The sequence below is a fragment of the Ciconia boyciana genome, chromosome 1 (assembly GCF_034638445.1).
Source record: "Ciconia boyciana chromosome 1, ASM3463844v1, whole genome shotgun sequence".
In the NCBI taxonomy this organism is placed as follows: Eukaryota; Metazoa; Chordata; class Aves; order Ciconiiformes; family Ciconiidae; genus Ciconia; species Ciconia boyciana.
Window position 1 is genome coordinate 90,530,743 of NC_132934.1, and position 14,042 is coordinate 90,544,784.

Here is a 14,042-nt window from a genome sequence, read left to right on the forward strand (position 1 = left end):
TCACTGTTAGTGGTAAGATCACTGAAAACTCTTCTGTTGCTTCCTTAGAGCAGCACTGTGCGGTGCATGTGGATGGAGAGAGCGGGTTAGCCACTCCATGTAGTGCCTGCCAGGAGGGACAGCAGCTGGTCATTCCCAGTGAACCTGAGAAGCTTGGGCAGTACATAGAGTAGTTCATCTTGTCAGTCCTAGGTCTGGCTCCCACATACATCCCTGTGAATCAGCAAACTTTTCCAGAAGACACCTGGGCTAAACTAGTGGGAATGTAGAGTTACTGTATTCCTTCTGCCTGCGATATCTCCATAGGGTCTCATGTATATTTTGAAAGCTGGTATAAGATAACCTTCCATGTTTTTGTGTTTCTTCTCTTTGATCCAGACTGTTTTGTGTGTATTGTCATTAATCACTGCCTTTGCTTCACTTAGCCTCAGTCTTTGTTCTTCTCACAGGTGGCAATTTTCTTGAGTATTTTCCATATCAAAGCTCTCTTATTAAAATTTCATTCTTTCTCTGCTATGAGATGATAATAACAGACAAAAGTATTAGCATGGTAACTTTATAGTATGATGGCAGTGAAAGGCTGTATGAAAATGGAGCTCTTGAAAGAGGGCAGGAAGCAGAACAAAGGATTGGATCCTCACAGACCTAACACGGAAAACTGAACCTTTCCCTTGAAAAGCAGGAAGATTTGCCTCCTGCAGTGGCATGTGAGAAGGGAATATTAGGCAAAGACCCACAAGGTGGTAGTGGCAGGCAGCAGATATGGAGGAATGATTTCTGATGCCAGTCAAGTATTGTGGGGTTCACACTGCATTGTGCAGAGCAACATAGCACCAATAATACTGTCTTTCAGAAGAAAACAGTTTAATTCTGCAGAGTTTCATGTGGTTTTCATTTTGGTGGGGGGAGTTGACTTTACTCAAGCCATCAGAATCCCTTGCCTTGCAGCTGTTGTTAATTTTGGTAGGAATAGAAGTAGTAAAGCCTATGTATTGCCAGGCACTGTAAATAGGCATTTACAGTGCCTGGCACATTTTGCAGTGCCAGACACTGTAAAAATGGGGTAGTGGTTGCACTTTCTGATCTGGGGAAGGAAAAAAAAAAGACTGGGAGTGGAGAACAAAGCAAGAAAGTGATTTGCCTAACGTCATGCAGCTGGTTTGCGGCTGAGCTAGGACTAAAGCTCAGTGTCTTAGTTTCTGACTAGTAGTTCATACTTGCTGTTTCTTTCATGTTCTGTCATAAGCTCTTTTCATGAAGTCTATGAAGGTACAGCAATAGCAGGCGGTAGAAACTAACTCTCTTCTTCCTATTTTATTTTTTTTGGTCCAGGTTAAGTCGTATTTTCTGACATTTGAAGAGCAAACAACGCCATGGCTCCATGAATTGCGAAACTGCAGGAAGTGTGGCAGCCCTCCCTACCTTCAGCTTTCCTTCCTTACTGTGACGTTCTTCTCAGGATCTTTGGTTTCATACCCACTGCGTGCGCAGTGGCCTGCCTCGGTGTGACAGCAGAGGAAGCAGTTTGCAGATCAGGGAGAGCCATGGCCTTGAGCTTGTATGTCTTTCATCTCTTCTATAAGTTCAAAGTGTTGGTGCTTGTCACTTTGTGTTTGATGGTGCTATGGGCCACGTTCAGTTACTTTGTGGACTCCAGACAGGAAATTTCTAAAGCTAAGAGCATGGTGGAGCATTTCGGAAAGGTAACTAGCCTGGAGGACAGTGAAAAGGAAGAGAAGATCGAATCAATTGTGCAAGTTCCTACAGTGAAGTCATATCAGGGTCACTGCCCAGCTCTGTCTCCATATCTGCGTAAGTGATGGTGCTTTCCTACTCCTTTCTAACAAGTTACATCTGCTTTGGTACTGCTGACTTGGTTTTCTTACTAGCTGTTCTACAGTTAGACACTTTTCCTGTGAAACAAGTACAACACAACTAGTTGCAGTAAGTACTTCTGGGTGAGGAAGTGACTGTGCTGGGTCTGGTTGGGATAGCAGCCCGTATAGTGCTGTGTTTTGCATTTGTGGCTAAAACACCTTTGGTAATGCACCTGTGACTTGGCTACTGCTGAACAGTGTTTGCGCACTGTTGAGGCTTTGTCTCTCTCTCTTCCCTGGCCCCCTAAAGTCTGGTAGGCTAGGGGTGGGCAAGAGGTTGAGAGTGGACACTGCTGGGACAGTTGACCTCAACTGACTGTAGGGATATTCCATACCATATGACCATACCATTTATCATGCTCAGCAATAAAAGCTCAGGGAAAGGAGGAAGGGGTGGTGTTCATGGTTATGGGCATTTGTCTTCCCAAAAACTGCTATACATTCTGAAGTCGTGCTTCTCAGGATGTGGCTGGACATCTGCCTGCCGATGGGAAGTTGCTCCACAGTGGAGTGCTCCAGCGTGGTGCACAGGGGAGTCTTCCCAAACCGGGGGAACCTCAGGGGGAGCAGAGAGAGCCACCAGGAGCCTGCAGCTCATGTGACAGCAGCTGATGAGACCTGGGCAATGGCGGCCAACCCCCACCATGTATAAAAGAAGACCCTGGGGAGCACTAGCGACCAGGAGTGCCGCAAACAGGGCATGGTGTGGCAGTTTGCGCAGAAAGGTGTGCAGGAAGGGCGCTGAAGCTCTGCCAGCTCGACCAGGGAGCAAGGGTATCCACCTGGCAGAAAGCCACGGCCTCTCTAAGCTCTGCACCCACCATGACTGACACAGCTTCCCAGACAGAGCTCCAGTGGGAACACGCTGCTGCCCAGGTGCCAGGCTGCAGGCTGTGCCCTGCTTTTATGGCAGTACCGGAGGGCAGCAGTGAGCACGCCTGTGGGAGTGTGCCCAGGTAGAGGAACTCCTCTACTTAGTGACAGAGCTCCCGGAGGAGGTGAGTAGATCGACGAGTATCAGGGAGTGCAAGAGAGATAAAGTATTGGAATCACACCCTACCTTCCCTGAGAAAGGCTCAACAGGCAGACAGGACACACGATACAGAGGATTCCCTATCCTCACTCCACCTGGCTGAACACAGTGACTTAAGAGATAGGGGCAATGGTGACGAGTTCCTGCCCCGTGCAGCAGGCGCGTCTCCTCTGTGACTGCCCCACCTTCCCAGGTGCCCTTGCATAACAGGTATGAGGCTCTGCAAGTGGAACGAAACAATGACGAGCAACAATGGTTCATCTAGCTTGGAGGTGTCGCTGAGGTTAAGGTGGCCTACACCCTGAGTCAAAACCGCTTCCATAAAGAAAAAAAGTTGGGTCATTGTCATAGGAGACTCCCTTCTGAAGGGAACAGAAGGCCCAGTATGCAGACCAGACCCACTTCTTAGGGAAGTCTGCTGCCTCCCTGGGGCCCGGGTAAAAGACGTGAAGAGAAAACTTCCTACCCTGGTACAGCCCTCAGATTATTATCCATTATTGATTTTTCTGGTAGGCAGTGATGAAGCTGCAACTAGAAATCTGAGGGCAATCAAGAAGTCCCAGGGCCTTGGGACGACTGGTTAAGGGATCAGGAGCACAAGTAGTGTTCTCCTCTATCCTTCCAGTTGCTGGGAATCATGAGGGAAGACACAGGAACTGAGCCAGCAGATCGATACCTGGCTCCAAGCCTGGTGTCACCAGCAGAATTTTGGGGGTTTTGATCATGGTCTGTCTACATGACACCAGGCCTGCTGGTAACAGATGGGGTACACCTGTCTCAAAGGAGGAAAAGGATCTTTGCACAGGAGTTAGCAGGGCTCATTGAAAGAGCTTTAAACTAGATTTGAAGGGGGAAAGGATAAAACCAGGCTCACTAGAGACAAGCCTGAGGGCAGCATGCCAGTGTTTCAGGGACAGTGTGCCAACAAGGTCCTTTGGTCTGCTGTTTCAGTGGAGGTAGGGGATGGAGATCCATGCGGCAGAAAAGACAAAAGGGTTATGAATGTGTTAGAACCCACAGAAGTGCCTGAGAGTGGTCACGTAGGAATTAGGGCTCCTTCCCCAAAAAAGGTGGTGGGATCAATAGCCCAACTGAAGTGCATCTACACCAATGCACGCAGCATGGGCAACAAACAGGAGGAGCTGGAAGCCATTGTGCAGCAGGAAAACTATCATATAGTTGCCATCACAGAAACATGGTGGGATGACTCGCACAACTCGAGTGCTGCAATGGATGGCTATAAACTCTTCAGAAGGGATAGGCAAGGAAGGAGAGGCCGGTGGGGTAGCCCTGTATGTTAGGGAGTGTTTTGATTGTCTAGAGCTTAATGATGGTGAAGTCAGGGTTGAGTGTTTATGGGTAAGAATCAGGGGAAGGCCAACAGGGCAGAGATCATGGTGGGAGGCTGTTATAGACCACCCAGCCAGGATGAAGAGGCAGGCAAAATGTTCTATAAGCAGCTGGGAGAAGTCTTACAATCACTAGCTCTTGTTCTCGTGGGGGACTTCAACTTACCAGATGTCATATATCTGGAAATATGATACAGCACAGAGGAAACAGTCTAGGAGGTTTCTGGAGTGTGTGGAAGCTTCCCAACACAGGTGGTGAGCGAGCCAGCTAGGGAAGGCACCCTGCTGGCCCTGTTGTTTGTGAACAGAGAAGGACTTGTGGGTGATGTCATGGTTGGAGGCTGTCTTGGGCATAGCAATCACAAAATGATAAGAGTTTTTGATTCTTGGAGAAGTAAGGAGAGGGGTCAGCAGAACTGCTACCTTGGACTTCTGGAGAGCAGACTTTGGCCTGTTTAGGAGACTGGTTGACAGAGTCCCTTGGGAAGCAGTCCTGAAGGGCAAAGGATCCCAGGAAGGCTGGACATTCCTCAAGAAGGAAATCTTAAAGGCACAAGAGCAGGCCATCCCCATGTGCCAAAAGACGAGCTGGCAGGGAAGACGACCAGCCTGGCTGAACACAGAGATTTGGCTGGAACTCAGGAAAAAAAGGAGAGTTTATGACCTTTGGAAGAAGGGGCAAGCAACTCAGGAGGACTACAAAGATGTTGTGAGGTTATGCAGGGAGAAAATTAGAAGGGCCAAAACCCAACTAGGACTCAATCTGGCTACTGCCATAAAAGACAACAAAAAATGTTTCTATAAATACATTAGCAACAAAAGGAGGGCTAAGGAGATTCTCCATCCTTTATTGGACACAGGGAGAAACATGGTGACAAAGGATGAGGAAAAGGCTGAGGTACTTAATGCCTTCTTTGCCTCAGTCTTTAACAGTAAGACCAGTTGTTCTCTGGGTACCCAGCCCCCTGAGCTGGAAGACAGGGACGGGGAGCAGAATGAAGCCCCCATAATCCAAGGGAAAATGGTCAGCAACCTGTTACACCACTTAGACACACACAAGTCTATGGGGCCAGATGGGATCCACCCAAGAGTACTGAGGGAGCTGGCAGAAGTGCTCACCAAGCCACTCTCAATCCTTTATCAGCAGTCATGGCTAACTGGGGAGGTCCCAGCTGACTGGAAGTTAGTAAATGTGACACCTATCTACAAGAAGGGCCAGAAGGAGGATCCAGGAAACTACAGGCCTGTCAGCCTGACCTCAGTGCCAGGGAAGGTTATGGAGCAGATCATCCTGAGTGCCATCATGTGGCACGTACAGGACAACCAGGTGATCAGGCCCAGTCAGCATGGGTTTATGAAAGGCAGGTCCTGCTTGACTAACCTGATCTCCTTCTATGACAAGGTGACCTGCTTAGTGGATGAGGTTGTGGATGTTATCTGCCTAGACTTTAGTAAAGCCTTTCATGCTGTTTCCCACAGCATTCTCCTGGAGAAACTGGCTGCTCGTGGCTTGGACAGGCATACGCTTCGCCAGGTAAAAAACTGGCTGGATGGTTGGGCCCAAAGAGTTGTGGTGAATGGAGTTAAATCCAGCTGGTGGCGAGTCACAAGTGGTGTTCCTCAGGGCTCAGTATGGGGGCCAGTTCTGTTTAATATCTTTCTTTATCAATGATCTGGACGAGTGGATTGAGTGCACCCTCAGTAAGTTTGCAGATGAGACCAAGCTGAGCGGGAGCGTTGATCTGCTTGAGGGTAGGAAGGCTCTACAGAGGGATCTGGACAGGCTGGATCAACGGGCCAAGGCCAATTGTATGAGGTTCAACAAGGCCAAGTGCCAGGTCCTGCACTTTGGTCGCAACAACCCCATGCAACGCTACAGGCTTGGGGAAGAGTGGCTGGAAAGCTGCCCGGTGGAAAAGGACCTGGGAGTGTTGGTCAACAGCCAGCTGAATATGAGTCAGCAGTGTGCCCAGGTGGCCAAGAAGGCCAACAGCATCCTGGCTTATATGAGGAATAGTGTGGCCAGCAGGACTAGGGAAGTGATCGTGCCCCTGTACTCAGCACTGGTGAGGCTGCACCTCAAATACTGTGTTCAGTTTTGGGCCCCTCACTACAAGAAAGACATTGAGGTGCTGGAGCACGTCCAGAGAAGGGCAACAAAGCTGGTGAAGGGTCTAGAGCACAAGTGTTATGAGGAGCGGCTGAGGTAACTGGGGTTGTTTAGCCTGGAGAAAAGGAGGCTCAGGGGAGACCTTCTTGCTGTCTACAACTACCTGAAAGGAGGTTGTAGTGAGGTGGGTGTCAGTCTCTTCTCCCAAGTAACAGGCGATAGGACAAGAGGAAACGGCCTCAAGTTGCGCCAGGGGAGGTTTAGATTGGATCTTAGGGAAAATTTCTTTACTGAAAGGGTTGTCAAGCATTGGCACAGGCTGCCCAGGGAAGTGGTTGAGTCGCCATCCCTGGAGGCATTTAAAAGATGAGTAGATGTTGTGCTTAGGGACGTGGTGTAGTGGTGGACTTGGTGGTGCTAGGTTAATGGTTGGACTGGATGATCTTAAAGGTCTTTTCCAACCTAAACAATTCTATGAAGGAATGAATGAATTTCTCTTTTTGCCTTGCTCATGTGTGCAGCTTTTGCCTTTTTATTAAACTATCTTTATCTCAACCACAAGTCTTTTCACCTTCCCTCAATTTTTTGCCTTTTCATTCTTAGGTGTACTTTTGTCCCTCTGTCTTGACAATTGAAGGACTTCACAGCTGTGTTGGGGTTAGCACTACTTATGGTGAAGGTTCAAATAGGCGGCTGTTTCCTTGGTTTGGCCATTTTTTAGTCCACTTTTTTTGTCTTGGTTTTGCTAGCAGCACCAGGCTTCTGCTTTGCAGTACCATGTCCTTTTCTTCTTCCTCTTCCTTTTTGTGAACCTGATTAGGGATTTGTTTGAGAAGCTGGATTCTTCCCTGCTCCCCGATGTAGTCCAAAAAGCTGCTGTCTAGCTGCACACCCCCACCCCTGCTGCCAGGACACATTTGCTTAAGTAAACCCACTGTGGCTGTAGCTGTCACAGTTGCTTGTGTTGTTCTCTTTCATGGGTTTGCCGAGTCTGGATGGGTTGGAGTGATAGCTCAGTGCAAGAGAAGTGATGGAAACTTCATTTGGCTACAGAGAGACTTTGTACATTTTATCTTACAAATTTATAGCCTTAAGCCTTTGATGCTTTTGTTCATGCTTTAAGTAGAAATGACTTTTTACAGCCACAGTCCTATGTCTCTTTCCACTTCCCTCTGCTCTGCTTTGCCCTGGCAGCTGTTTCTGGCTAATCCTTCTGCAGTAGGGTGGAACTTATCTTGATTTTTATTTTTTTAATTAATTTTTTTTTATATCATCATTACTCTATAATCAGTTTAAGCAACTAAACACTTGATACCCTTTCCCTCTGCTGCCCACATAATGTCCTTGTAGCACTACTTTTCTCTTGGAAAGGCAGGGAAGCCAACTGGGGCTTGAACCTGGGTTTCTTATGCTGGCTATAGAGTGCCTCATTAGGTGACTGCACTAGCCACAACCAAAAATGGCTTGGGAAAGCTTGTGCTTCTCCTACAGGAGGTGCCAGCAAACTCGCCTTCAAAGCATCTCTCACACTAGAAGAAGTGCAAAAGGAGAACCCTCAGGTAGCCAAGGGCCGGTATCACCCTACGGAGTGCTCAGCATTGCAGCATGTGGCCATCCTCGTCCCACACCGCAATCGAGAGAAGCATCTGCTGTACCTCCTGGAGCACCTCCACCCCTTCCTACAGAGGCAGCAGCTGGACTATGGCATCTACGTTATTCACCAGGTGAGGCAACTGTGCTGAGACGTGTTTGGGTGGGGATCATGTCAGTGCTCTGCAGTCCGAGGAGAGGCATCTGCTGCCTCTGTCTAACATCAGTCCTCCAAGCCTGCTTTGAACACTTCTACTTGTCAAGGGATGCAATGGGGCATGCAGCCATTGCTGGTAGCACTACAGGATCTCAGCTGCTGTTAGCAAAGCTGGGAAGTGTTAACAGTGTCTTTCACTGGTGTCTTTAACAGTCTAAGTAACTTACTGTTTCTGAGTTAGTGTTCAAGGTAAGCATCTTTTGCATTACCAATGCAACTCGCTTCTCTTGCAGTATGCACATACATAACTAGGCTGACATGTTTTCTGTCTTCAAATTTGGAGTTGTTTGGATTGAAGGCCTCAGTTTGTATCTAGCTCTTCTCTGCCATCTGCTTGCTGGCTGTTGCACTTGGTAAACTGCGTGTATCATGTGGTTGTACTTACTTCTGCTGTCTCAAACTAAACACGCCAGCTACTGCTTGTAGGTGCTTTACTTGCCCAGCAAGGGCTGTGGGAAGAAGTAGTCATGGCAGAGCATTTGGTTCCGGAAAGACTTATTAGTTTCTTTATTTGCCTTCTTTCTAGCTCTGCTGAGTCTGGCTAAAATTTGAGCATACAGACTTGTGCCACGCTGTCTTTCATCTAAGGTGTTTATGTTCTGGTCGCATGAGCCAAAACCAATATAGATTTCTCTTTTGTAATATGTTGTCTTTTTCTTGATCTTTTATTGTGTTTGCTTTCTTTTACTATCATTTACTTACATGTTCTGCTTTGACTCTAAAGAGATTTTTCAGACAGCAGGAGAAAAAGGTGATAAATTAATGTAGTTTCTCCTTCCTTCTGTTTAAAGAGGCTAGAGTCAATTAACCAGTATGAGGCAGTGCATTCTAGGTGAAAGCTTACACTTTTGCTCAATGGCACAGCAGAACAGCAACAAAAGTCATGGCAGGATATATACTTTCAGTTGGAATAGACTGTTCTTTCATTGTTTAGGGTAATGTGGCCCGTAGAGTGGAAAAACTGAGGCTTTTTTTCTGCATTAGTATGTACTATAATCGTACATATAATGGCTCACTCCAGCTAGCAAGCAGTGGTTAGCAATGAATCATTGGGAGAATGGGCATATGTTCTTTATTTATTGAAGTATGTGAGGTGGAGAATGGCTGTTGTCATGTTAGCAAAAAGTAATACAGAAGTATGAAAGTTTTGTCTGATGTGAGCAGCAATGTCTGGACTTGTTCTATCAGAGTTTTTACTTGGAAGATTGGAAGCTTTTGCTTAGCCTTTCCATGTAGATAGGCATACCCAAAGACTGGAAAGTGGGTCTAACAAAACTCTCTTATGGCAAATCCATTTTTACTCTCCATTTGTGATGTCATTAGTTGTTTTAAGTATCTTTTGAGGAAATAAATAGTTAAAACCAGGATTTAACTATTAACATAGAGTTTACTTTGGAGGAAGATTAAGAAATGGGCCTTTTATACTTTTCTCTGTGAGTCATTGAAGGCATACTCCAGATCTCTTCTTTATGAGCTACTTGTAACATCTTGAAAATCATGTTTCTCTGCACAATTGTGTGCATACATGTGTGCAGTGCTGGAAAAAAGTGCATTTGTAATCCCTAAAGGGTGAATAATTTCTTTCCCAACTTAAGTTTGTGTTGTGGTCAGTGTTTTTCTTCCATAGAAATGAAGGAGGACAATTCTTTCCTCAGTAAAAGATGAGAGTAAACTTTGTTCAGCATGTGATCTAACATTGAAAACTGCCCTTCCTGGAAAACAATTTTATCTGTTGTTGGGCTGCCTTTTGTGCAGGAAGTGGGCTGTGGTGGCTGACTGTACTGATGGGGAAGACAGGACAACAGCAGATAGTAAATTTTGCTGCTGAACTAGGCTGGGTTTGATACCCAATACAAGCTAAATTCTCTATATGTTCTTTATCAGTCATCTGAGTTGTTCTATTCACTCAATAACCTATGTTTTCATCATCAGGAGAAGATTTTCTGACAGGTATTTTCATATACAGGACATTTAAAAAAAAAAAGTTCAGGAATTTGTCATCATAGATTTTTGGGTGAATTGTACATAAATTTTTCTTAGGTACACTTGGAAAGTGTGTTCCTTCTGTTACTGAGAATGGAAGCAATTGATTATCCCACTCAATTTCTCAGAGTGGGCACTGGGCTGTATTTCCCTCACTGCAGGTATGGAGCCATAAATCTGATAAATCTTTGTGCAAGAGCAGATGGCTGTTAGTGATGGTGAACAAATTGCTGCTTCAGAGCAAAGCATTACTTCTCAGAATGATAAAACATGCTTTGTATACAACTGCTTTTCCCTACAGCTAACCTTCTCTCAGTCTGGGGAGGCCAGCTTCTTTCTCATCTTCCACGGAGCCTCTTTCAGTCCAGGCACCTTCTAGCAAATGACCCGATTATATTGAAAATGCTTTTTTATTCTTTCAAGTACATCAGGTTCCTAGCTCTGGAAAATGACTGTCCTGTCAGTTTCTGGAAGCACAGGGCTTGGCCCTCTGACTCCCTGGTGGGAACTTGAGGCAACTCACCACCTTGTCCTCAGGAGCAGAAAGCCTTCTACAGGCTGGCATGTGTGTACAGCCCAGTAAAAAGTAAATAGCAAGATAAGCACACCTGTTGTTGCAGAGTGAATGGTGACATGGTAAGCTTACAAAACTGCCAGGTGTGTATATATGTATATATACCTCAAAGGTGAAAAATCATATTTTTGGAAAGCGAAGATGCACTAACTTATAGCAAAAACAAACAACAAAGACTAGTAAAAGCCAAGTGAAGCCCTGTGCTAGGGGGAGTCCCTGTGCAGCATGATCATTAGGTTATAGATAGGAGTTAAAAATGGAGAGCTGCTTTTTATTTCCCACTCTGCCACCTACTGTGTGACCTAAGGAAATACAGTGAACTCTTTAAGCATTGCTATCCTCTAAACTGAGTGGACAAGCATAAATCATCTGTGGCAGGTGCTCTGACATCTATAAACCAATCAGTATGGGAATAATGTTTTGGTGTGGTGTTTTTGTGTTTGTGTGGTGGTTTTGGTGTTTTTAAACTTCCATAAGCCTTACTGATGCTGTTGTATGGAGCACCAGTTTATAAACTGTTTATACTGGTATCTCTTTTGTAATGTAGCCTGATGGGAACTCCAGGACAGGAGCAGCAATAGCAGTGAAATTGCGTCATGCAGCATGCATACTTGTGGTGCCCAGATAACCATGGGCTCTCCTGACCCTGGCTATGTTTGTTCATGACAGGTAGAGACTGAAGAAACACTTTGCATCATCGGCCACTCTGATGCTGTATCTAATGTTATGGGGTAGCTCTTCATGTAGTTACTGCTGTAAAGGCTGTGACGCATGAATGCGGCTGCAAACTACGTGATTAGAACAAATGCCTGGGAGCAGTTCTGGTTCAAAAGGTTTGACACCTTCTTCAGAGGTTTTTTCCATTCTCTTCCACAGGCTGGCAGCACCAAATTTAATCGAGCTAAACTGCTGAATGTAGGATACCTAGAGGCCCTAAAAGAAGCGAACTGGGACTGTTTCATTTTCCATGATGTGGATCTGGTGCCAGAAAATGACTTTAACATTTACATGTGTGACAGACAACCAAAGCACCTTGTAGTTGGCAGGAACAATACTGGATACAGGTAGGAAACCAGGAATATGGAAAGAATACCAACTGAGAAATGCCAAGTTACTGATAATATTCCTCTTCTGATGGAGCTGTAGGTTGGTATCTGCCCTTCCTTCTGATACCAGGTTTCTGCCTGTCTGGAGCACCTTCTGACAAAAGATAACTGTACGGACATCTCTGAAGTCAGCTCCGTGGACACCTGTACAAATTATCATTGTCATCTTTCTGGTTTCTGGGGTGAGGTAAAGGGCATTTTGAGAGGAAAGCAACATGTCAGAGGTTGTGCAAAGACCTTCTGTCAAAGCTAGAAATACATTTGCAGTCTCCTGGTCCTGTGATTTGACAGTATGATCTTACTATTGTGCTAATAAAACTTGCCACTTAGTTTTTGCTGTTGAAGAGGTAACTTCTGATATTGAGAGCTCAAGTGTGAGAATTTGCCAAGGGATAGGTTTGTCCTTTAATTATTTGGCTGTACAGCATCTAATACAGGATCTTTGTGATTTTTTTAAATGCGTCCCCTAAGTGATAGTGTGATATAAACAATTTAAAGTGAAAAGTGAGGTTCAGTCCACCTCACAGAAAAAAGGCTCCTGTGCTTGGTGAGTTTAATGACTAGAGTGGTTTCATTGAATGTGTTTCTTTCAAGAGTCACCTCTTATGTCACTCTAAACATTAATTAGAAGTGGGCTTTTCAAAAGCTGATCTTAGAGTACTTGGAAGTAAAGCTCCACTTCACTTCTGGGTTTCCTTTGTTAAATACATGAGAAAGAGGTGGGATGTGCAAATTCTTATACAGAATAATATTCACTTTCCAGTTATTCAGTGAAAATGCAAACAAGCACAAATGAACTAGGCTTGTGACAAGGTTTTGGAGCACTGCGCCTTGCAGAGAGAATGCTGAGGGCTACAGGATGGCTGTGCACCAAAGCAGCAGAAACATTGCTTTGGTTAATTGACAGGCATGTAGAATCCAGGCTAATAACATGGCACAAAGCTTGAGGTGCTTTACGTAACCTCTTGTGCTGTAGTTACTGCAAGTGTTTAGCTTAGCTAAGCATGCAGATGGATTGATTTTTATTTTTTTTTCTTTTACTAAGGGGTCTTCTTACTATTAATTTCCTTAGGTTTCTCCTGTTTGTGGAAAGGAGCTGTTAGTTATGTGTCAGCTTTAACCTTTGGCTTTAGAGTCTTACGCTGACAAAATGTTTCTGTTGTGAATACCCTGCACTAGGGTGTTGTGAATACCCTGCATGAGTATTCACTAGGATACTGGTGGTTTGAATTAGATTCATACTTTTCTGTGTCACTGCCTCTGTTTACACATCTGTGAAGTGGGGATAATAATGCTCTACTTCCAAGGGACTTCCTGGGTACATCTGAAGGAATTCAGATCCTGAGCTCAAGAATGATACCTAAACTGAGCTGAGACCACAGGTTGAAATCCTAGTTGGGTGACCTCAGTGTTTTGCTTAGGCTGAGGTGAGCATACTGAGACATGTCGCTCAGGTGGCATTGAGAAAACTGAAGTCATACATAGTTTGGATTAACACAGAATAACCTGGGCAGGAATGTTGGTTTTCTGTGGGTTTCTTGAGGGTTTGTTTGTTTTTTTTCCAGGAGGATATCCTCTATGCTAATCTTAGCAGCTGTGCTCCTCTGGAGAGCAAGTACCCTATGTTTAGTTATATAAACTACAAACTGGTTTAGATTCTTTAGGAAAAGGTTTATATATTCAAACTTTAAAGGTAAGGCTGGGCAAAAACTTTCTGAGCATAGCTAAGCTATTTCCTTGAGACCAGCACAACATCCTTTCCTAATGACCATTTCTATTATATGGTTTCTTCAGTCAAATTTTAAAAATCCCAAAGGAGCTGATATTCTGTTGTCCTCGGAAGAGGTGGTTGAACACTTAGAGGTGCATTTTTGCAGACTATGTCACCTTAGAAGCAAGATATGCCTGGGCCCTGCCAGTTCTGCTCTGCCTGAGGAGGGTTGAGTGGGCAGCACTGTCCTGGTTACAGCTCTGGCTTCTTCAGTGTCTGCCTCTTCAGTGGTGTAGGGGAATTATGTAGGTGCATAAGCAAGCAGTGGAGTGCATATATGGATGTGTGGGTGGGCGGGCAGTCAGTTCCCAAACGCTACCAGGCTGCTGGAATGGGGCATGTGGGACTGTTGGTGACTGGCAGTGCAGCCTGAAAGCATGGCTGGGGTGGGCTCTTCCCTGCTGTTGCTGTTTATGGGACCCCCTTGCTGTC

At 45.4% G+C, this 14,042-nt stretch overlaps 1 protein-coding gene across 7 annotated transcripts in view; it reads left to right on the plus strand.

Annotated features, from left to right (window-relative positions):
* The window catches only part of B4GALT4 (beta-1,4-galactosyltransferase 4), a 42,272-nt gene that overhangs the window by 20,855 nt on the left and 7,375 nt on the right, over positions 1-14,042 (plus strand). For 6 of the 7 annotated variants that reach the window (XM_072881891.1, XM_072881865.1, XM_072881856.1 and 3 more), the window contains 3 exons: positions 1,333-1,812; positions 7,861-8,093; positions 11,610-11,797. In XM_072881891.1, coding sequence (XP_072737992.1) covers positions 1,545-1,812; positions 7,861-8,093; positions 11,610-11,797 — 689 coding nt within the window. In that variant the 5' untranslated portion in view covers positions 1,333-1,544. The remainder of the gene's footprint in view (positions 1-1,332; positions 1,813-7,860; positions 8,094-11,609; positions 11,798-14,042) is intronic. The other variant, XM_072881909.1, reaches the window with a different exon arrangement.